Source organism: Urocitellus parryii, chromosome 1 (assembly GCF_045843805.1).
Source record: "Urocitellus parryii isolate mUroPar1 chromosome 1, mUroPar1.hap1, whole genome shotgun sequence".
Classification (NCBI taxonomy): domain Eukaryota; kingdom Metazoa; phylum Chordata; class Mammalia; order Rodentia; family Sciuridae; genus Urocitellus; species Urocitellus parryii.
Genome location: NC_135531.1, coordinates 144934225 through 144957657, shown reverse-complemented (window position 1 = coordinate 144957657; position 23433 = coordinate 144934225). Strand labels below are relative to the sequence as shown.

Genomic DNA, 23433 nt, shown 5'->3' with positions numbered 1-23433 from the left:
GTTTGACCTTACAAAAAGTGTCAGCTCATTTACTGAAAAATGTTTTCCTGAAGAGGGGTGGGTGGGGCATTTTCTCATTTATTTTTTTAGCACGGACATATTGAAATCGCCACAAAGAAGTTACTATGGAAACTGCTCCCAAACTTGCAAGATAAAAGGTACAAATGAAGCATTTTGTTGACATGAAAATGGTTAGCCTCTGGAGACCACTTTTGAACAAACTCTTCAAGCCTGGTTTTTCTGAGCCCTTCTGGGGCTCTCGGGAAGAAAAGGTGGACAGGCAGGTTTTTAGAGTCACTTTGTAGATAGTCCCAGCTAACTTTGAAAATGCCACAGGTGACAACTCTGGAGTAAGTTTAGATATACTCCAGCTTGGTGTTGGAATGAGAAAATTAGATAATGATGTTGTACTTTCTGGATAACTCTGGTGAGGCTAATTGCACTGCAGTGAAGAAGCTAACAGGCCCAGGGCAGGGGAAGGTGGTTATTTTGTGCGGAGCCCATTCAGTAGGTGTACTCTGGACTTGCTTGGTTTGAAAGTTAACTTGTCCTGTTCTTATTTATGCAAAGTGATCACTCTTTCTTATCTCCTCTGGCCACATTTCATCCTTTGAACCTTGGGCTGGACATCCTTTCAACTGGAAAGGTAAACTTTTCATTTGAAAGCCCCATTGCTTTGCCTATCTCTGCTCATCTTTTACCTGTCTTCCCCACACACCACTCCAACTCACTTTCTGTGATCCCAAGCCTATCTCAGTAAATCTGAGCCAGCTCTGTCTTGATTTCTGCTCTTTGTACTTCTCCTCCTAGGGATTCCTTCAACTAGCCTCTCTCTGGGCCTTGCTTCTCTGAGCTTACTTCAGCCTTACTGAAAACCCTTTTATTAAAGCTGCTTCCAGTAACTGAGTGCAACTTGAAGAGAGGGCTTGACAGGTCAGGGTTCAGAGGTTCTGGGGTCCTTGTTTTCTAGCTTCATGACTAATAACCTTTTCACTTCTTTGTGAACCAATCTTCATCTATTCCTTTCACTGATAATTCTTTTCTTGTAGCTCTTTTCTTATGGCCAGTTCCTTTTATCATTCTGGTTTCAACTTAAACACAATGTCCTCAGAGAGGCGGTAAATATTCCCTAATGTTATTTTCCTCTTGCATCATTGCTATAACATTATCTTATTGTTTACTCAGGCATTTGCTATGTACAATTAAATGTGTTCTTAGTTATGATCTGTTTCTTCCAATGACATTTAAAGCTCCAAGAAAACTGGGGCCCCAGCTGTATTCTCCACTTCTGGCACATAGGTGACACTCATTAACCAGTTGTAACTACAATTTAAGCCATTTGACCAAATAAAATTTACTTGCTTTATTTTGAGGATTGACAGAAATGAATAAATGAAAACGAAGCAATGACAACCACTGCAACAACCCCCTGACAGCAGTGTGTATATTTAGACTTTCAGAAGGTGAAACTGCCAAGTTCTTTGGTGCATTGCATATAACATACATATATATGAGTATGATTAGAGATGTCTTTCTAGTTTTCCATGGAGTGTGAACTGAGTTTCTGACTTTTGTAACAAAGTATCTGTGATAGCTGTGTAAATATAAAACTATTGTATCACAGAACCAGAGTGAAAAAGAATTTAGAATACTTCTTTAATTTACAGAGATGGAAACTACGGCTCAGAGATGTAAATATACTTGAACATTCGAAATAAATACGGCCACTTGTCTGTCAATGAAGAATACAAACGCTGATCTCGCTTCTGTGTGATTATTATTAATAACAGCAATGTTTCACATTTTAAAAGAATGAGTGTGACTACATCTTACACCACTGGTTCTGAAACGTGGGAGTGATCAGGATCTGCTGGAGCACAAACGGCTCGCCCCCACGCAGTTTCGGGTTCAGAGAGTCTGGGGCAGCAACCTCAGCATCCGGAGGTTCTCGGAAGCTGGAAAAACTACAAGTCCCGGCGTGCTGCGCGCGCAAAGGGCGGAAAGTCGGACGCTTCCGCTCCACGCAGCGCCTCTGCCGCCGCGTCTCGACGTGTCACCGGCGGCGCCGCGGCTATAGCAAGGGAAGGAGCTGACTTGGGGAGTTCGAGGCGGCGGGCAGCGGCGGCGGCGACCCCGGCCTGGACCTGCCCGGCACGGAAGTATTCCGGGGTCCGTGGGAACAGCAGAGGGAGGCGGCGGCCCGGCCCGCGTGGGACACTATGTTGAACATGTGGAAGGTGCGGGAGCTGGTGGACAAAGCGTGAGTATCGGGGGGCAGTTGTGGCCGAGGCCCTCGCGGGGGAGGGGAGGAGGGGGAAAGGGAGCCGGCCCTGCGCGCGGGGTCGCCGGCGTCACGCCCCCCGGCTCGGCCGGCCCCATCATGGCGGCGGCCGGCCGCCTCTCCGGCCTGGGCCCTCGTCCCACCAGCGGGGCTGGAGACGGAGGGACCCTCTCCCGTTTCAGCTTATCTTCTCAGCCACCTCCTGTCCAGGTTGGGGTCTCTTTGCCCTGACCCCAAGCCTTGGTGCGGACGCTTTGGTCGGAGGAGGGGGCGGGTTGTCAGGAGCTGGGTCACTGCCCTGGCAGGACGAGTGTCCTGGCTCCAGGCTGTGAGCTTTGCCTCCTGAGCAGCAGGGAAGGCTTGCGGGTGGGGGACGCAGCGCACTGGCCCTCTAGGCCCCTCGGGCATAGTACAGAGAGATCTTGGGCCTGGTCGGGCTACCTCTTGCCTTGCTGGGCTCTCTCTTAATTCTTGATGAACCTGAAGTATTAGAGTGGGTGGTAGGTGTAACAAGTGGCCAGGCTGAAGTTATTCCATGAGACTCACCTTCGCGTTTCTAACACTAGCGAAGATAGATCACCGTATAGCTTCTTGTGGTTCTTTTCCCCTAACTTTTCCACTGAACTTCTTTTTTTGGTAGGCTGCTTGTTCCATTTTAAGGTGTCATTAAGAAATTTCCCTTAAAGAAGAAAAGAACCCATGTTTGTTTCCTGTTGACCTATTTTGGGGGGAGGGGATACTGGGGATTGAACCACTGAGCCACATCCCTAGTCCTGTGTTGACCTGTTTTTAACTTTCCTGACTGGTAAAATGGCCAATGCATAGTTGACTCCTTTAAGACTGAAATAGCTTTAGTGTCCTAGTACGCTGGGAAAACCTTAGCACTTGAATGTTAGTATATCGGATATAACAGTAAGTTCTTCTAGGCCAGGAGGAAATAAAGTTTAAGAATTTAACCAGTCCTCTTCCTTTTGGGTTTTAGTGATTATGCAGTAGTAAGCAGGATTAGAAAAACAGTTCTTTGTGCCACCCACCTAACCTAAACTCAGGAAGTGTGGATGGCAAACTTTTCTTGACACTAGAAAACAAAATAATTTGCAGTGGCTTGGATAATGCATCAGATAGAACTAGAATTTGACCATACTTTGCAGTTTTCTTTGCTGCCAAGAAGGCAGTAGACTGCCTGCAAAACTGGATTCAAGCTTTGTGGCCCTAGGCAAGTAACTTACCCTCCCAGTACTCCATTTTTTTCTGGTGCAGAATGAAAATAACTACGCATACTTTCAAAGGTTGTGAAGATTGTTAAGGGCCAAGGACTTAGATTGCATATGTAGCCCTCAAGGAATATGTTTAGATCAGTATACATTTGAACCGTAGCAGTGTTCTGCATTTAAAGTAAGATAAAACTCAGTAGAGTGAAGCTCCAAGTTTGAAAAGTGACTCACTTTAATAATTTTCCTTTACAACTATTCATTTGACCATTGAGCCCTAATATATTTATTTTGGGCTGTATATATGGTTATTATACTGATGAGTACTTGTTTAATTTTCATCTTTCATTGGCAAGAAGAAATTCTTCCTTCTAAAAGTAAAAGCATTTTATAAAACCATGTATTGTGGCACTATATCCAGTTAGACTGCACCTTCAAATGCCATCATGGAAATAAAACTGAGCCATAGAATGGTTACTCTGATTTTTAAAGAGATAAACCCATGGAGGAACAAGCACATGAGAGAATCATGAATTAAGGACTACTGTGATAGCTGGATTAATAGATTGATATGCAGAAAGACTGTTAGTTAGAAAGTTTGGAGACATGAGTGTCTGGCAGTACCATTTTTAACTATCCATTTGTACTATTTGAGGCAGAATGACATGAATCTCCAGACATTGTGTTCCTTGTCTATAAAATGAGGGATTGAGCTAGAGTAAGAATTGTTTCAATTCGTATTTGAAGAAATGAGTTTCCATTAGAGACAGCTAAGTGGAACTATTATTTCACAGTAACAAATAAATTTTGAGAAGACACTATCCTTTAGAGACATTGAGGCTGAAAAGGGATTTTTTTTTTTTTTGAATGATAATATGATGGGAGTATAGCTATATGGTAGAGTGCTTCCTTAGTGTGTGCAAGGCTGAGATTCAGGGTTTCAGTCCTTAGTACCACAAAAACAAAGAAACAGGTCATTGGTACATGTTACATTTAAATTTTTTAGGCAATAAATATAGTTCATAACTCAGGAAAACTAAGACTTTTAATATATATTCCTATTCAGTGAATTTACTTGAAAAAGAAAATATACTCTTTCATATTGTGTTCCCTTGGAGTTACCTCTTACATTCAGTATGTTAGCAGTTCTTAAGTATAATGACTTTTGAGACTGAAAACTTTCTGGAAGGTAGGGGGATATTTTCCACAATTGTTGCACCTCCTGGTGGTATGAAATGGATCTATTTTGTAGAACATATTATGGAACTGAGGGAAAGCAGATAAAGCCATAGGCCAACCAGAGCCTGTAGTGCCAGTTTCCTCCCACTTGTAATCAAGTTGCATAAAAGGGAACTGTTGCAGGAAAAGATTAAGAGGCACCATTCCCACTAACGAGGACTGGCTTGACCATTGTCATCCTATGACCTGCCTTTCTTTATTTGAATAAAATTAGTTACATTTATATTTGTCATCCCACACATGGTATAAATTGAAAATCGTTGTAGTTCCGTAATATTTTCTCTTGTAATTTGGGGAATGTAATGAAGATGACATGGTTGTAGTAGATCAAGACTTAGGGTTCAAGCCCCACTAACTCTTCTCTTTCCTTACAAGGAGTAAGTAATATGTTAATGGTAAATCTATTTGATCAGCAACTCTGTTTTTGATAGAGATTAAACAGCTCTGACTAAAGCCTTACAGCAACTGCAATAAATAGTTTATTTTAAATTATTCTTTTCATCATAACTTGCATTTTTCCCCCATTAGTTATTTTCATTGGTGTATATTTGCTTGTTTTTAGTTCTTAAATGTTTAATGCAACAGCTATAGAAACTACTCTCACAGTCTTTCTGAGCGCTGAGGGAGAAACTCTTGCCTTCAAAGAGAATAGTTTCTTTTCTTACTTCAACAGATAATACATTTATTAATTCTTAGGTCAGCACTATATTTTCTGAACTTGAAAAGTACAATCCCTGCCTTTAAAAAGCTTACCACTACAAATATGCTACAACACAAATGTATTACTGGTATTCTCCTCCCACCCCTACCCTTATTTGCCCTATCTTACCAGTAAATCTCCATTCAGTTAGCTTCTGAGAACTTGAAAACAAAGATGGCAAGATGATTGTCAGCTTTTTAGTTTTCCTAGAACAACTTTTCTCTGAACCAATTATAGGTAATTCTTATTGCTGAAACAAGGAATTAATTATCTTTCTTTTCTTTTGGTAATTGAGTACAAGTGGATATTAAGAACTTAATTCCAAAGAAAGATGAGCTTAATTTGCCACCCTACACCCTGTATTTGGGATTGGATCCACAAATGCTTTACCATTGAGTTGCATTCCAGCCCTTTTTATTTTTGAGATAGCGTCCTAGTTGCCCACTAGCCACAATCTTGCAGTCGTCCTACCTTTGCCTTCTAAGTATTTGGGATTACAGGTGTGCTCTACCACACTTGGCTTAATTTATCATCTGACAGCATCTAGTACTCCTAGCTTTTACATTATTGCTCCAGAGTTGAATCTTTTCTATACTATTGTATTGTTTTTCTACTTATTTAAATGTTTAATAATTCTTTTAGGTGAAAAGAAAACATGCTGGTTGTAGCGGTATCTGTCTATAGTTCCAGTGATTCAGGAGGCTGAGGCAGGAGGATTGCAAGTTTGAGGCTAGTCTCAGCAACTTAGCAAGACCTCATCTCAGAATTAAAAAAAAAAAAATTTAAAGGATTGAGGATATAACTCAATGATAGAGTGCCCCTGGATTTAATTTCTGGTACTATGTGGAAAAAAAGAAAAGAAAACATAGGCAACTTAAATACCTTTTAATCTAGAAGCTTTATTGTTTTATCTTTCATATTTAGATCTTCTGGCTTGCTAAGCTTTAGTTTATTTTTAACTTTTATTATGTAAAATTTGAAATGTGTAAAAAAAATAGGGAACATTGTAATAAATTTTTATGGACACACGACCTGGTTTCAACAATTTAGCTAATCTTGCATGAGCTGTACTCTTAGCTCTCACTCCCAGATACCATATCATTTCATCTATGAATATATCAATTCTATCAATCCTCAAAGGTAGGGATCATTTTGCTGGGGTACCAAGGATTGAACTCCGGGGCACTTGACCACTGAGCCACATCCCCAGCCCCATTTTGTATTTTATTTAGAGACAAGGTCTCACTGAGTTGCTTTGCACCTTGCTTTTGCTGAGACTGGCTTAGAACTCGTGATCCTCCTGCCTCAGCTTCCCAAACCACTTAGATTACAGACTTGCACCACTGGGATCGTCTTTTTAGAACCATAAACACAATACCATTATTATGCCTTAAACCGTAATTCCTTAATACAAAATGTCTAGTCAGTATTCATTTCTTAATTGCCTCATAATTCCTGCTTAGTGTTTTCTGGTATATGTATAATATATATAGTCAATATAACTATCAATGCTCTCCCTTCCCTCTTTTGCCCCTTGCCGTGCTGAGAATTAAACTCAGGGCCTCCTTTACAATAGGCAAGCACTCTTATTACTGACCATATCATCACCAGCCTTCTCTTGATTTTCTTAATGTATAAGTTCAGCCTCTACTCATGTTTCTTTCCTCTTGCTATTTCTTTGTTAAAGAAACTGGGTGTTTCTCTGTTAAATTTTGCTAATTATGTCCCCATGGTGGTATTTAAATGTTCTCTGTCTTCTGTAATTCTTGTAAGTTGATAATTATATCTAGTCATTTAATCAAAAAAGTTCCAATTTGGGGGAGCAAGACTACTTAAATTCAAAATGCATTTTCAGTTCTTACTCTAATGTTTCTTGTATACAAAAAGTTAACTCCTTTCAGTCTCAGATACCCATTACTTTCTGAGACAACACATTTAACCTTTTTTAAATTTAAATACTTATTTTTTAGTTGTAGTTGGTTGGACACAACACCTTTATTTTATTTATTTTTATGTGGTGCTGAGGATTGAATGTGTAGGCGAGTGCTCTACGCTGAGCCACAACCTCATCCCCTTAACTTTATTATTTTTTTAAGGTATCATTTTATATGAACTTCCCTTGTTTAGCCAAATTATATATGTTTGCCCTTCTGTGTATTTTACAGTAATTTGCTAACCACTTGCACTTCTATACCATCCTTAGGCACCTCCAGGCAGTATTTAATAGATTTGAGAAGCCATTAGTGGTTCATAGATGAAAAATGGAGTCAAATTTTAGGTCCAGTACTGAGAAAACAGTGATCTTGGGTATTAGAGTGGTACTTCTAAAATAGAAATGATGGTGCTTATTTTACATGCTAGTGAGGATTAATCTAAAGCCCTTAGACTAGTACTTTATATAAAATAAACTTTGAAAAATCTATTATTATAACTGTGTTGTGCACAAAATAATCTGTAACATTTAGAAATATCACATAGTGTTTGAGAGAATTATTGTTGCTGTCAAATTAAGTTATTTACACATACATAAGGATTGTGTCTTAATCCATGAAGTCAACAACTTCAGTGGGTATTATCTCCTAAAATTCTTCTGCTGAATAGATAGCCTAACCTACAGAGAAGAAAACTCATTTAAATACCTCTGTTTTGTGTGCCTTGTGTTATTTTTACCAAATCATAAATGCTTGTACTTTAACATTGTAAAGCATATTGCAGAAATACGCTTACGAAACCATGTTGGGGAATAAAGTCTTTGGACAGACATATTGCAATTTCCATCTGCCAATTCTTATATTTTGTTCAGCTTGTTTTCTATTTTCTCAAGATTTTAAAGACACTGCTAATGTAAAACATTTTTTTTCTAAAACATCAAAAATTTATTTTATGAATGCAAATTGAAACTGACAATTTATCTTTAGGAAACTGAGCAATATTAAGAATAAGAGTCCTCCAGAATATGTGGTACATGATCTCTGACAAAAAATGAGCAGTATATGCTAAGAAAACACATTGCAGAAAGGATTTCCAATCATTCGATCCACTTGCCTACATGGCAAGAGCATCTTTTAGTTTACCAGGGCCCTTTAACATCAGAATTAAGAAAGGACCATAATATAATCCCATATTGGAGCCAATATGTAGTTAGTTTTGATTTCTGGATGGATTAAGCTAATGAATGTGTATTAAATGTTAATGAATTTGTTAATGCGTAACAATGGACATGGGTGCTTTGTACTTCACATAAGAAAAGTCAGAATGAGTTATTTTTGACATGAATTTTGTTTAGTTTCTTAATTTTAGGAGAGTATTTAAATTCTAATAAGTAATATTTTGTAACTTTTACACAAACTCACCATTATGTAGTAAATGTGCATACACAGTTTTGTAATGTTGCACTTCTCATCCAGATAGCCTTATGTTTTTGTAGTAGGAAAGTGGTAAGCATTGAAAATTCAGTTTCTTGTTTTTTTGTTTGTTTGTTTGTTTTGTTTTCATAAGGTTGATTATTCTTTAATGATAAGCTTATCATTAAAGAATAATGCAAATAGATATACTTGGATTTTTTGCTATTTTTCTCATTCATTATCAGTCATTTTTTAAAATGACTTACTGTAGTATGGATAAAAGTGTGTTTTTATTTACGGTTAATCCACATTGCTTAAATAATGACCTTGGTTTGATGTGTTTGGCTTTTAGTTATACTATTGGTATTATGTGAGCTTTTGAAATGCGGCTCCATTTCTCATGAAGCCAGTTAAAATTTTAAGTCTCTTATCTCCACTGTACATACAATGGGCAAGTGTGATTCTTTAAAAATACTAAGTGAGATCTGCCAGAACCGCTCCCCCCCCCCAGCTTCTCATTTCATGTCTTCCTGACCCTTTGCTGCCCCTCTGCCCTCATTTCTACCGCTCTGAGCCCTCTCAGTGATCTGATCAGTGTGCCTCCTGTGTTACCTAGTGTGTACTGACACACATCTGTTTACATGTATTTGTTACCTCAGATGTATAAGCTACCTGAAGGCCAGAGACTTTGTTTTGTTTACTGCTGTATTTATTTCTAACAACTAGAATAGTATATGATACATGGTCAGCCCTTGGTAAATATATTTTTTAATGAATATGTTAAGTTTGGTAAATTAATATTTATTGGAGAGAATATTCTTTAAGTCCAGATATTTCTAATAATAAAAGCCAGTAGTTACTGAGAATTTGTTATGTATCAAGTGCAATGTTAATTACCCTCCATTTTTTAAAAATATATTTTTAGTTGTACATGGACACAACTTTATTTACTTATTTATTTTTAATGTGGTGCTGGAGGATTGAACCCAGTGCCTCACATGTGCTAAGCAAGTGCTCCACTACTGAGCCATAATCCCAGTCCTTACCCTCCATTTTTGATGAGAAAACTGAATACAAAGTAGTTCAGGAACTTGCTACTAGTAACACCTCTGGAAAATAGATTTAAATCAAGATGATCTACTTTCAGAACATAATATATATGAGTCTTTGCTAATCTTTTATAACATATATAAACAAAAAATTGTCATATGTTATTGTCATAAAAATGAATTATCGAGTATGCTTAGAAAAATTTATAGCACTTAATATTCAGAACCAAGTTTGATGAGAGTATTATTTTTCTTTCCCATATGTACCTACCATAGAAGAGAATTTTACTGACCTATTACAGTACGATAATGTCTATAAGTTAGGTGACCCTTAATGTCAGGGTAGCAGACAGATGTTTCTGTGGGTGAAAAGTCTTCCCTATTGTATGAAGGCGATCTCCGTAATCATCCCTGAAATATGTTGTGGCATCCATGAGTTCTGTCATGTGCTTCAGAATCAGTAGTCCTCATAATCCTGTGATATTTATGATATGGTCAGTTCAATATGCCTGTAGTACTATATTAATACGATTTATGCATAGTGTTTTCCATTTTTTCCTATGTTCAAAGTGGATCATTTAGGAATAATTTTCCTTAGACCTTTGTGTGTCTATCAAAGTGCTGAATTTTTGGCATATATTATAAATACTTAAATGTTGTCAATGATTCAAAATGCATTACTGATGTCCTTATTAATTGTGGCCCTTAAAGAATCCTTCAGTGAGTGCTTATTAAATGCTTAACACAAGCCCAGTACAATACTGTAAGACAGGCAGCACCTTAGGGTTCCACTGGGCAGATTGTGATTCTATAAAGGAGATTCCTATAAAAAAGAAATAGAGAATGATATAGGATGGTATGATACTCAAATTTGAGGAGTCTAAATACTTTAGAAATTAAGAGAATGGGCAAAATGAAGCTGAGTTAAAGCATCATGAAGGAGATGTTCCTGGTATTTTAAAAATGTGTATGTATTGAGAGAGAGAAGGCTAGGCTAATTGAAGTTTCACAAAAAATGAAAAATCTGAATCAGGTCAAATGATGTTGGCTCACTGATAAGAACACACTCACAAATGGTTTTAAGCAGAGGATGATATCAGTGAGAATCTGTCCTACTAGAAAAGAAAGGTCCTTTCTACCCCATATAGTACAAATTAAATAATTTGAAGTATATGCATTCCTCCTCTTTCTCCTCCTCCTCCTCCTCCTCCTTCAGCTTGAGGGGGGAAATAAATTATAAGTTTTTCAAAATTTTAGTGGTTAGGTTATGGAAAATTTCCATCAATGTCAGCTTATGGTTAGTGTAGTTCCTGGGATTTAGCAATGTATATAAGTTTAATCACTGGTGAAAAAAAGAAAAATCTATAGCTTAATTTAAACAAAATATCAAGTATTTGATTTGACAAAGGCGGTGTCACAAACTTGACACTATTGAGGTATAGGATTTCTCATTCTGTTAGGATTTTTTTAGAATTGTATACATTGACTTAGTGTTGGATATTTGGCAGTACATCAGTTTTATCAGGTAGAAGTGAAAAATCTAAAAGTGATATGATTAAATTACAATATGAAGCATTTGCATCTACAAAGATGTGATTTTCACATATTTTGCAACTGTAGGATGTCTTGTTTTATCTTGTTTTTAAAATTATGAGTTCAGATTGTGTGTTTTTTTTTCTTTTTAAGAATTACTGATTTCCAGTACATTGTTTCATATTTTTCTTCTGAAGGTAGGACAAAGCATTTGATAAAACCACCTTAACAGAATGTTTTGTTTTATGTTGTAACTAAGGATTGAGTGCAGGGGCACCCTACCACTGGGCTGCTGCTTCTCCTGACCTTTTTATCTTTTGAGCTAGATTCTCAATAATCTAACTTCAGACTTATGATCCTCCTGCCTCAGCCATCTAGGTAGCTGGGATTATGGGCATGAGCTGCTATGCCCAGTTTAACAGAGTGTTCTAAATAGTTCATCACCTGTTTTTAAAATTTTAAAGATAAAACTGGTCATGAGTGTGCTAAACTTGATCAAATTTCTTTGGATTTCAATTTTATTTTTAAATAAAGAATGATAGGGATCATTGGTGGAGAGACATGAGTTAAGATAATTCTACTGTACAAAATCTACTTTCTAGGACTGTTAAAAAAATTAAATGAGCTAATAATTGTGAACATTCTGTTAACAAATAGTCATAGTAAATAATCAAATTCCGAAAGTTTTGTTATTTTGTTTCTTCTGTTTTGTCATTGTGAGAAAATTTCAAGAGCAATAACCCAAAAGTTAAAAATTGTAGATGAATAAAAATTATTTTTCAAGTTAATTGTAATTAATAGAAATTTAAAATTTAATGTATATTTTCATAAATTTCAAGCCCTTTTTTTTGGTACTGGGGATTGAGCTCAGGGACACTCAACAACTGATCCACATTCCCAGCCCTATTTTGAATGTTTTATTTAGAAACAGGGTCTCACTGAGTTGCTTAGTGCCTCGCTTTTTTGCTGAGGCTGGCTTTGAACTCATGATTCTCTTATCTCAGCCTCCTGAGCCACTGGGATTACAGATATGCTTCCTCACGCCTGGCTTTAAGCTCTTTTAACTGTGAAATTTTTACTGGTTTTTTTTTTTTTTTTTTTGTAGTGACCATTTTATCATACCTGTAAAAACTAGAATTGGGATGTATAGTGCAAGTAAAATTCTTAAGCTATTCTTATTTGAATATCTTGGATATTTGACCAGGTGGAACCAGTTTTACACATGATACCCCTTGTCATGAAAAAATCTCACACTGTTCTTTATCTTTTAAAACAAAATCAGTCATATAAAAAGCAAATAACCATAGGCATAGATCATATTACATGAAGTTAACCCTTTTACTGTGTTCAATTCAGTGGTATTTAGTACATTCACAGTGTTGTGCAATGAAGCAGATTTTTGCAAAACCTTATTTTGAAATTAAATATGTAGTGTATTTAGTTTTCATAATCTTTTCAATTTCCTTAACTCATGAATCTCATCTCAGACTTGTGATCCTCCTGCCTTAGCCATCGAGGTAGCTGGGATTATGTGCGTGTTTGTCTTTCATAGCATAGGTCATTTTATTGCTGTTTTGTTTTTTGTACAGTACTTGGGGATTGACCCCAAGGCCATTCTAGTACTGGGCTACACCCTCAACCTTTTTATTTATTTATTCTTGAGACAGAGTCTTTAAATTGCCCACCTTGAATTTACAATCTTCCTGCCTCAGCCTCCCAAGTTGCTGGGATTACAAGCATGTGCCACCACATACAGCGAATATTTTAAAAACTATAAACCATTTAGTTTATGTAACAGTCTTCCAATTTAGGTTGAGCTGACATTTTCTCAGGTTATATTTTGAGCCATTCAAACTGGAGTACCACATTAAGTGATGCTGTGCCCTTTCCAGGAGGAAGATGTGTTTATATGCTCCTCATTGGTGATGTTAATTTTGATCACTTAGTCAAGTTCTTGTTTGGTTCCTCTATCCTACTGTTTTTCTCATTGTAGCTAATAAGAAATCTAGGAGGAAACACTTTGAGACCTCTCATCAAACTTTCACCCCTAGATTTAGCATCAGTGGATGCTTCTTGCTTGAGCCAGTCTTTACTACAATGATTGCAATATTATAATTAGCCCAACTCCAATCAAATTCTCCATATTTATCAATTTACTGTAAATAAAAATCCTCATTGTTTTCCTGCCTCCTCCTTTTTATTCTTTCATTTATCACTCCAGTGATATTTCATTCAGTAGGCTGTAATTCATTACTGTTCTTTTTATTTGTTTGCACCAGTACTGGGGATTGATACCAGGGGTACTACCACTGAGCTACATCCCTATCCCTTTTTGTTTTGATACAGGGTGTCACTAAGTTGCTAAGGCTGACCTCAAACTTATGGTCCTCCTGACTCAGCCTCCTGAATAACTTGAATTATAGGAGTGTACCACTGCAACCTGCTGCTCATATTTATTTTGATAGTGAAATTGCCTCAGATGTTGCTAATCTATCTCCTTTTAACATGGCCTTTTTTCTTTTTAGTGTTTTTTCAGTTTCTGATACAAGATATTTTTGGATTATACTATACGTTTGCTGTTTCAGCCTTAAGTAAGCCCTATTTCAAAGGACTCCTGGATTTAGTTCCTTTTAGTGGTGAGGCAGATATTTTTACATAGAGATTATATAGTTGATTATGTATAGAGAGATATTTTTGTCATAATTCATTGCTAGAGTTCCTTAATATGCAAAATTACCTCATAATTCAAAGACAGAGCTCTTTTAGAAGTGGCTTGGTGGTATTTTTCTTTTGGATAATTAAAAGTGTAAGGTTTTGTTATTTTTAAGTTTTAAGAGAACATAATTTTAGAAGGCTACTCATATGTTATCTCCCTGTTTTTTCTACTTTAGCAATGTAATTTGCTTTCCTTAAGTCAATTAAGTATGAACAGACAAGAATCAAAGCATACTTATTTTGATTAAGTCAATAAAATGCTGTTAGAGAGTGTGTTCTTCCTAATAGTATTTCCTGTTACAGTATTACACCTGCAGTTCAGATTTGTCTCTTGCATTGAAAGTTCGTTTGGCTTTTGAATTGTTTATACTAGCAGCTAATTACTGAGTAATTTAAGAATCTTAACCATGGCAGCACTATTCTAATTAGAATACTGGATGTTGGCACTTTATTTAGCAAACAGAAGTATAAGATATTTGTGTTTGTGAAATTTTGTAAAGTAGTATTAAGGACTAATTTATCTGTACATAATCTTATAATATATGACATGGGCTTTACCTCCAAACCAAATATATAATTCATTTGGAATATGAAGTCTTTTGACTTCAGTTGGGAAAAAAAATGGTCATATGTTGAGAGTAGCATTTTTGTAGTAATTAAAACAAACCAAAAAAGCCCCCCCCCAAAAAAACTATACAGTTTTAAATAAATGCACTGCCTTAATTTGAACATTAAGAAAAGTTTGAGAAACTTGCTGTTGATTACAGTATTGGTTATGAATTTAATATAGGTAATATCCCATTACCCATCTTGAGGCTTAAAAAGGGTAATTTGAAAATAAATACATAGTTGACATTTCTTTCTGTTTTTTCTTTTTCTTTTCTTTCTTTCTTTCTTTCTTTTTTTTTTTTTTTTTTTTTTTTTGTGTGTGTGTGTGTGTGTGTGGTTATTTTTGTGGTACTGGGAATTGAATGCAGGGGCCCTCTTCAATGAGACAGCTCCCAGCCCTTTTTGTTTTTATTTTGAGACAAGGTCTCACTAAGTTCCTCAGGCTGGCCTCAAATTTTTCATTCTCCTGATGCCTCAGCATCCCAAGTACCTGGGATTACAGGCAGGTGCCACTGTACCTGGCCATCAATGACATTTGTTTTAGACTGAGAACATTTCTCAAATATGAGTTTTTAGAATATATGATGATTATGATACTAGTCCATGTAATGAATGAGTTGAAAGTATATTCTTTTGTGTGTACGTGTGTGTGTGTGTGTGTGTGTGTGTGTGTGTATGTGATGCTGGGGATCAAACTCAAGGACTCACGTGTGGTAGGCAAGCACTGTATGACAGAGACACATCTCTTGGCTTTAAATTATATTCTTAAGGCTTGTATAGTCTCTGATAAGAAAACTCTGATTAAAACTCTGCTCTCAGGTCAGATGCCCATATTTTCCAAGAAATCAGAATGTTGTAACTAGGAATAAGGGAAGCCACAGTATAGCTTCACTTGTTAATTTAATGACTATTTATTGGTCATCCAGAACTATTGTAGGTTCTTGAAATACAACTGTAAGTAAGATTTGATGAAGAGAGATAAATAGAATAAGTAATAAAGTAATGATACATTCTGTAAGTATTGTGAAGAAAAGAGGCTAAAGTAGGAAATGGTGAACTTGCTATTAAGTAGAGTGGCCAGAGGCCCCCTCCTGAGCTTGTAGCATCTACATTAAGAATGAAAAGTAAAGTGTAAAGTTTTCCAGGGGATGAGCAAAGGTAGTTTCAGGGATTTGTAAGCCGTTGACAGGGATTTTTTCATAAGAAGCTGGTCAGGAATTTTGATAAGCAAAGGAGTGAAATGATCCCACTTAATGTAGCTTTTCCTTGGTGCTGAATTGGATAATGGGTCAGGATAGAGAATAAGAGTAGAAGGAGAAATGAAATCATGAGAATAAAATAATAATTAGAAACATCATCTCTGAGGTCAAGTCATGAGCATATCATTTAATGGTTGTGTAATCTTAAGATATTTAACCTCCTTGTGCTTCACTTTGCTCATCTGTAAAATGGGAATAAAAGCAGTACCTGCCTCTTAAGAGTTGTCAAAGGATTATCTGAATTACTTGAAGTGGTTTAGGATAATGCCTAGCCCAAGCTTTATGTGTTAAAAGCCAATAACAACATATACAACTATGTTATAAAGTAGACTGCTGTGTATTTTACTCATTTGGAAGGGAACACCTAAGAGTTACTACTACACAGGTGATCTTGGCTTTGTAAAGCTTTTTGATGGTAATAGATTGTATAAAGGATGGACATGCTTCCAGTATATATGAGTTTCAGTTCACAAGGTTCTTTGCAAAGTGAGAGTTGCTTTCATAAAAGAATAATTCCTGCATCTGTAGAAGTGAAATCCTTGCTGGAAGGTGGCACAACTAAGGAGGATGAGGCAAGAGGATTGCCAGTTCAAGGCCAACCTGGCAATTTAGTGAGACACTGTCTCAAAATTATACAGTTCAGTGGTAAAAGCTTCCATGGGTTCAATCCCCAGTACCCCCCACCCCCCCAAAAAAAATGAAATCAGTGATCGCTGTCAACTCTCTGTTTGATGCTGAGCATGAGTAGAAGTAGTTTTAATGTTAATGTTTTTGAAATACACACACACATATATATATCTTTAGAGTTTATATTTAGGTCTTCAAATGTTTCTGTGGGACATAGAAGTCTTATGCCAAAGATTTTAACTTTTTAAAATCTCTTCTAAAGGTTCGTGAGATATCACATGACAGAGCAGATTAAGAAATCTTTACAGCCTTGCACCCAGATGACCTGAAATTGAAGCATTTTTCCATGATAGCCTTTTAAATTTTCCCCCCTGAAGATGATAATTTATTAATTCTCTATATGTACTTGATGGGTAAACAGTATTTATTTTAGTCCCCTCTTGGTCTCAGCTTCCTTCCTTCCATTCCCCCTATTCCAAGATACTAGATATTTTATTTGTATACTGTCTCTCTTTCTTTCTTTCTTTTTTTGGTACTAGGGATTGAACTTGGGAGCACAAAACCATGGGGAGCCACATCCTCAGCCCTATTTTGTATTTTATTTAGAGACAGGGTCTCACTGAGTTGCTTAGCTGAGGTTGGCTTTGAACTTGCCATCTTCCTGCCTTGGCCTCCCTTGCTGCTGGGATTACAGGCGGGCTCTACCACGCCTGCCTTGTACACTCACTTAAATTTTTTTTTTTTTAGTTGTGGTCGGACATAATTTTTCTTATTTATTTTTATGTGGTGCAGAGGATCAAACCCAGTGCCTCATACATTCTAGGCAAGTGCTCTACCACTGGGCCACAACCCCAGCCCTGTATATTCACTTTTAAGTCATTTTTTACCTTCTCTTTATGTTTCTGGCGATTGAACCTTAAGTACTTCTTTTATGTGAGGCATTCCTAGTTAGACACTGAGAAGGAAGCAGTACTCTATATAATACAGTACAGTCAATTCTTATTATTTGAGAGAGAGAGAGAGTTTTTGTAAAGTCTATACTGAATACAGGCTGAACCATTGTTCTTAGGAGAAAATATAGGGTCAGGTTTTATAACCTTTTTGACACAGCATCACCTTTATTCCGATCAGTACACTACTTTTTTTGTGTGTTTTTATTTAAAGATACCTTATTTATTATATATTTTATGATTTATTGTTGAACTCACTGCCATTAGCACTATAATTTGTACCTTAAAAAAAAAAAAAGCTATCCAATGCACATACTTTCTCTATAAGGCACATCATAACCTTCATGAATTTAGGAATACTAACTAGCACTTCAGTACTACACTTGCAGGCTGATCTCCCTTGCACAGTACTGTGGTCTCCAGTGGCACTCTATCACTGAGCTATATCTTAACCCTTAAAAATTTTTTTTTTTATTTTGAGATAGCATCTAAGTTGCCCAGTCCAGCCCAAGATTGCAGTCCTGCCTAAGCCTCCTGAATAGCTGGGATTATAGTTGTATACCACTGTGCCCAATTTGTGGACTGTTTTAAATAGCAAAATCACTGAGAAGCCCAAAAATATGAAAAATGTGTCACTAACTAGACCATAGAAAGAATACATGTTTATAGAATGAGAACTAAAACAGGGCGAGTGTCACCTTATTTGACCTCAGCTAGGAATGTGTGATGGATGACTCAGAAATTTTGCTGTTCTGTACATGTCCATGAATGATCAGGAAATTACTGTGAATATTAATTTGGGGATTACAAATACAATTCAGTGTACAGGCAAGTTTGCAAGTATGGAGACCACAAATAATAAGGACTAACTCTCCTCATTTTAAATAAATAAATAAGAAGAAAAACAATTAAAAATAAAAAACACAACAACTTTAAAGTTGAAACAGCAACAGTCAAATTGCTGCTGAAGTTCGTAATATACCTGGGATAGATGCTTCCTCTTTGCAAGGCAGGATATAGACACATGGTTATACATTTGAAGAAGAATCAGAAGTGTAAACCATGAGAGAACAGAAAGCATCAAGAATTTAAGGCAGTCCCAAAGTACTCTACTGTTTTCCTCTTCTTCATCTCTGTATCCCTCCATGGTTCCAGTTGCAGTTGAAGTTTTGATAATCCCAAACTACTTTTTACTCTTTTTTCAGTTCCTCATCATCTTCAGACCTAGAAATTGAAGAGACACTCAAACCAAGTCTTTTCTCCTCTTTCCTTCAGCTTATCTAAGCTAACCATAGATTTGGAGTCAGATGACAGATCTTTGGTTGAAAACAAACAAATCTCAAACTTAGCTGTCTGAGCAGATTTCTTACTTTTTCTTTCTTTTCTTTTTGTTTTTTTGCACAAATGGTGTGACTACTTTATGTACAACCAGAGAAGTGAAAAAATGTGCTCCATTTGTTTACAATGAAGCAAAGAGCTTTCTGCTGTCATGTATAACTGATTAGAACTAGTAAAATTATAATTTAAAAAAAAAAGAAAAAGCTTTCTTACTTTCTTAGCTCATGGGTGCATTGAATTGTTCAGTCCTTTTCTGCATTTTCACCATCTATGGTATTTCACTGTAATTTTATCACCACCTTCTCTGCTGTCACCTCAACAGTTGTTTTAGGGGATTCTTCCTCTTTGACAGGCAGTTCTTTGGGCTTTGGTTCTTCCTGTTTCATCTCCCAGTGTGACTTCATTTACCTTCCCATTTAAATGTTCTTTAGGACATGCCTGGAGCCTCTTGAAGTGAACCTGCTTCATTCCCTTGATCTTCATAACATGACCAAGAAAGGAGTGAAATTCTTATTTAAGTTCAGCAAGTTTCAGCTTACTAACTCTATAATCTCTTTTGCTATTTCATACCCCTCCTTTTACCTGCTTTGTAAAGCTTACAATATATTAAAGGAATTAAGACAAATTCATAAATAGCCATTATACATAACTGACTGTAATACACAAGAGCTATTTGACCATAGGAAGGGGAGATTATGACTTGGCAAAAATCTCAAAAGGCTTCATTTTTGCATCTTTTTTAAAAACAAATTTTGATTTTAACTGAAAGCATTGATGGGGATTTCAGGAGTACACAGTCACTGAGGTAAAAAGAAAGGGCATGTTGGTAATGTAGTCATGTTAATCAGCTAGTAATTTGTATTCGGTGTAACTCTCATAAAGGAAATGAAACAGGAGAAACGAGAGAAAAGGCTAGAGAGCTTGAGGCCAGATCACCAGTTCACTTAGGACCTTTGCATAGAGCTTTTTAAGAATTCTAGTTCTTTTCGTTCAGCTGATAAAGATTTTTTGAACATTTACTATAACCAAGCCTGTTTCAGGTATTGAGGATCTTTGAGGAAGATACTGGATTTTGTGTCCTTTTAAGTATTTTCAGTCTGAGAGGGGGTTGGGGACAGGAAAGTAAACAAAGAACATATAGACAGAACCCCCCGGGAATTTGGGGAGTTAAAAGAAGGTTGCTTGGCAGTAGTGATGCTTAGGCTAAAACCTGCTGATAAAGATGATTTAGCTGGGCAGCAATTATTGGTGGGCAGAGGACTTAGAAAAAATAGCCTGTACCAAAGGCCTATCAGTGAGAATGACACAGTGATGGGACTGAAGAAGTAAACTGGTATCACATAAAGAACCTTTTATGTCATGTTAGGGAACTTGGCCTGAAGATATTGTGTCCATCTACAACCAAAATTAAAAAAAAAAAAGGGGGGGGGATAGGATTTGTAATTAAGCAAGAGTTCTCTTTAGCTCTAGCCTTAGAGGAAATTATAAATAGAAGCATAAAGACTAGTTATAGTTAGACTGGGCCAAGACTCTTGGCCCACATGAAAAATGGTGTGGCCCTAGACTAAGGTAGTGTCAGTGTGGGTAGGGCAAAGTGGACAGATGTATTTGAGAGTTACTTGGGAAATAGAATTGAAAAGATCTTAAAGACTGAATCCTGGATGGGGAAAAAGGGAGAGAAGTAATCAGCACTATCCACTGATAGAAGAGAAGGAAGATGTTTGAAGAAAGGTACTAATGAGTCTGTGGTGTGCTAACCCACCCAGCAATAACTACCTTAAAGATGAATATGGTGATGAGTTGGAGAAGGAACAGACACACATCAGAAATAGATTGTTAACGTGGCTTTTCTAAGAATCAGATTAGTGGTTAGCACCTCTATTTTTAATACGGAATTAACATGATTGGGGTACTAATGGGCAGTAGACACTGAGGGAAAAGGCCTCCAAAGATAACTCCAAACATCAGCCTGCCTAGCCCCTGAGATCATTTTTCAGGATGAAAAGTAGTAAAACTACCATCTTGTTGTTCCTTCTCAAGTAATACATAGAAAATAAATTTTATTGTAAAAAACAGCTCAGATTTTAAGAATAATTATATTTTTACTCTTGGGACTCAATAAAGCCAATTCTTTTGCATATCTTGCATACATAATATGTAGTTGTGAAATTGTCCCGTGTGAAAATGGTAACTTCTTCATGTGGTGTTCCAAAGAAGGAGCTGTTGGTCTGAGAGTAAACTCTACCTCTTTGCTTGAGCTCTTTGTCCTGTTTGTTCAACTATGAAGTATAAAATATAAAATCAGCAAAATATGAAGGAAAAAAGAAAGCTTAGCAAAAGAAAACATGGCATGAGATTATCAGATAAGGAGTAGGAAAACAAAAGGTAAAAATAGATGAAAATTTTGAAGGGATTAGAGTAAAATTTAAATGCATTTTTTGGAATTCAATGTAAAAACAAGGTACAAAAATAGTAAAACAGATGAGATTCAAAACAGGCAAGACTGATGGATATAAATATGCCCCAGCTAGAATGGTTGTTACCCAAAAGACAAATAACAGATGCTGGTGTGGATATGGAAAAGGGTGAACTTTCACACATAAGAAAGTAAATTAGTCCAGCTGTTATAGACAATAATATAAGAGATTCCTCAAAAAATAAAAGTAGAACTATTATATGATCGGCAATTAAACTTCTAAGTGCATATCCAAAGAAAATGAAATCAGTATATCAGAGCAATATCTGCCCTCTCATGTTTATTGCAGCATTGTTCACTGTATCCAAAATAAGGAATCGGCCTTTACAAGTGTTCTTCAGTAGATGAATAACAAAAATGTGGTACATATAAACTGTCGGAACAAAATCCTGTCATTTATGGCAACACAGATGAACTTGGAGCTGAATCAGGCACAGAAAGACATATGCCATGTTATCTTACTCATATGTTGGTCAATGGTAGCAAAATTATAGTTAGAAGAAATAATTATATATATGGTAGGGTAGCAATGGTTAGTTAACAGTATTTGAATATTTCAAAGTAGTTAGAAGAGAGGGTTTAAATATTCTCACCACAAAGAAATAATAATTGTATGCCAGTGATGGATATGCTAAATACTATGACTTATTACCCAATATATACACATATCAATTAAAAACAAGATCAATACGTAAAATAAGCAAGGCAGGAAACCTAAGATCAGCAATGAAGAGGTATCAAGAGATTTTTAAAATATGCTAAATACGTAAGATTTAAAGCACATTAAAAGTCTGACAGCTGCCTAAGAAAAGTTTAGAAATATAAAAATAAAAGACCAAAGGAATAGCAACTATGAGGTAGAAAATAAGAACAGATACTAAAACATGAATGGTAAGATCAAAAGTATAAATTAACAATATATTTGATAATTTAAAGAAAATATCACTTTTTAAGAATACTGTATGCCAAAGTGGGTTTCTTGGGACACTTAGCAGGGTGTTCTAGGAAAAACATTATGTTGTCTCAGAACTTTTGGAAATGTATGATACAGTCTCCTCTTGGAGACTCATGACACACCGTTAAAAGTAGGAAAGTCTCTGAGGGGTGGTGCTGCAGTAGTAAAGTTGTCCTTGTTTAAATAGCATTGCCCAAACCTCCCCCATGGAACCCTTTCCTTGCATCTGTTATCACTCCCTACCTAATATTTTTCAGAAAACACCAGTTAGACTACTGCTCTAAAGGAAAATAAAAATGAAAATCTTGAAAGTTACTGAGAAACATGTTGAAGGAAAAAGAGTTGAAAAGAGAAAAATTGTTTTGGTTGCTGACTGGAATTCCTGTTGAAGCAGTAGTGTTCTGCACGTACCCAGTGAGAAAAGAGCAACTTTAAAACCTTACATATGGAGGCAGGGAACCAAGAGAACCCAGACTGCTGAGCTAGGAGGTGTTAGAGGCAATCCCCAGAATTAAATCACCCCAGCTATGGCCAAATTTTTTCATTGTATAAATAAAAAATATTGTAGGCCAGGTTTGGTGGCACTTACCTGTAAACCCAACTATTTGGGAGACTGAGGCAGGAGGATAGAGTTGATGTTAATCCTGGGCAACTTAAAAAATTTTTTAAAGGGCTGAGGATGTAACATGCTCAGTAATAAAAGTACCCTTGGGAGGCTGTGGCTGTGGCTCAGTGGTGGAGTGCTTGCCTGGCACATGTGAGGCCCTCGGTTCAATCCTCAGCACCATGTAAAAATAAAATAAAGCTATTGTGTCCACCTATAACTAAAAAAATAAAATTTATATCTATACATATAAGTACCCCTGGGTTGATCTCCAGCACAATTAAATAAATCATAATAAATTAAAAATGTAAACAAATGTACTTTAATTATTACCATCCTAATCCAGCTGTTTTCATATTTATAAGTATTTATGATTTTGCTTTTAAGAGCTCTTTTTTTAAAAAAAATTGTTAATTGTAGATGGACACAAAATCTTGATTGATTGATTGATTGATTGATTGATTGACTGTGTATGTGCTGCTGAGGATCAAACTCAGTACCTCACACATGCAAGGCAAGCACTCTATCAGTGAGCCACAACCC

General features: G+C 36.4%; 1 protein-coding gene and 1 pseudogene across 4 annotated transcripts in view; one reads left to right on the top strand and one right to left on the bottom strand.

The window, feature by feature from the left end:
- Positions 1-2023: 2023 nt before the first annotated feature.
- The window catches only part of Clint1 (clathrin interactor 1), a 61675-nt gene continuing 40265 nt past the window's right edge, over positions 2024-23433 (top strand). For 2 of the 4 annotated variants that reach the window (XM_026388293.2, XM_026388292.2), the window contains exon 1: positions 2024-2260. In XM_026388293.2, coding sequence (XP_026244078.1) covers positions 2220-2260 — 41 coding nt within the window. In that variant the 5' untranslated portion in view covers positions 2024-2219. The remainder of the gene's footprint in view (positions 2261-23433) is intronic. The other 2 variants (XM_026388291.2, XM_026388290.2) reach the window with 1 other exon arrangement.
- On the bottom strand, positions 18598-19241 carry LOC113182392 (SAP domain-containing ribonucleoprotein pseudogene; annotated as a pseudogene).